The sequence below is a fragment of the Pseudomyrmex gracilis genome, unplaced genomic scaffold, assembly GCF_002006095.1.
Source record: "Pseudomyrmex gracilis isolate BER0280 unplaced genomic scaffold, ASM200609v1 scaffold_2407, whole genome shotgun sequence".
In the NCBI taxonomy this organism is placed as follows: Eukaryota; Metazoa; Arthropoda; class Insecta; order Hymenoptera; family Formicidae; genus Pseudomyrmex; species Pseudomyrmex gracilis.
The window spans coordinates 12,586-14,015 of NW_018022991.1; the positions used below are offsets into that span (position 1 = coordinate 12,586).

The 1,430-nt window shown below is 44.6% G+C and overlaps 1 protein-coding gene across 1 annotated transcript; it reads left to right on the forward strand.

Moving 5' to 3' along the window:
- Nucleotides 1-729: 729 nt before the first annotated feature.
- On the forward strand, nucleotides 730-1,320 carry LOC109862804. The gene has a single exon (XM_020442948.1). It carries the CDS (start codon nucleotides 730-732, stop codon nucleotides 1,318-1,320), a length of 591 nt encoding a protein of 196 aa, XP_020298537.1.
- The last annotated feature ends 110 nt before the right edge of the window (nucleotides 1,321-1,430 follow it).

The window sequence follows — 1,430 nt, forward strand, 5'->3', positions numbered from 1 at the left end:
GGAAAAGAAAATGTTGTTGCCGATATGCTGTCTCGAGTGGAAGCAATTCATTCCNCCGTTAATTTCGAGGAATTGGCCAAATCGCAAGAATTAGACGAAGAGCTGAAGAAATTCCTATCCTCAGAAACAGCTTTGAAGCTCGAGAAGGTGTATGTTCCAGGCTCACAGACTTCATTACTCTGCGATCGGTCTACAACGATTCCTCGACCTTTTGTAACAAATCCATTTCGAAGACAAGTTTTCCAGTCTCTACATGATCTATCTCATCCCGGAGTAAAAGCTACTGTAAAATTGGTATCACAACGCTTTGTTTGGCCTGAAATGCAAAAGGATTGTCGCAGATGGTCTCAGGCTTGTCTTTTTTGTCAAAAATCAAAAATCTCCAGGCATAATTCACCACCAGTCGGCAACTTCGTCGCGCCTTCTCGACGATTTCAACATGTTCATATTGACATTGTTGGACCTTTGCCTGTTTCACGAGGTTATAGATATTGTCTCACCATCATCGATCGTTTTACGAGGTGGCCTGAGGCAATTCCAGTTCCTGACATCACAGCAGAGACTATCGCCAGATTCATTTTCTCAGAATGGATTGCAAGATACGGCGTTCCTCTCAAGATTACGACAGATCAAGGTCGACAGTTTGAAGCAGATTTATTTCGAAGATTGACGAAGCTTACTGGAACTACGCATTTTTGAACCACGGCTTATCATCCTGCAGCAAATGGGATGGTTGAACGCTTTTATAGCCAACTTAAGGCAGCGATCAAGTGTCATCAGACGGAGGCCTGGGTGGATATACTTCCAGTTGTTCTCTTGGGGATTCGTGCGTCTTGGAAAGAAGACCTTCAAGCAACTTCGGCAGAATTGGTGTTTGGAGAAAGCACCAGGCTTCCCGGACAATTCCTCGTTGAAACGCAGTCTCCAGAAACTCAGACAAACTCCTGGTTAGAGCAATTACAGCGAAGCATGCGAGAGTTGCAACCTCGAATTCGACGGCATGGTCATCAGGCTCCGTTCGTCTTTAAAGACCTAGAAACGGCGATTCATGTATTTGTCAGGCGTAGCATCCTTTCTGGTGCGCTACAATCACCTTACAATGGATCTTTCAAGATAACTTCAAGGAACTCTAAGATTTTCAAGGTACTCATTCATGGAAAAGAGGTTACCGTCTCGGCAGATAGAGTAAAACCGGCCTATCTTTTTGAAGAAACAAACACTGAACCTCAAACTACTTTAACGAAAGAGACAGAATTACCAACCAGAACTCGGAGCGGACGGATTTCAAAACCAACAGTTCGCTTCGCACCGGCTTCGTAACAACCAGGGGGGTCATGTGGCGATCTAACCGTATCGCCACGACAGCTGTCAAACTTCGAATGACAGTTAGCGTTATTGATTTTTAACTCGCGGCCAAGATCAGTTTGTCA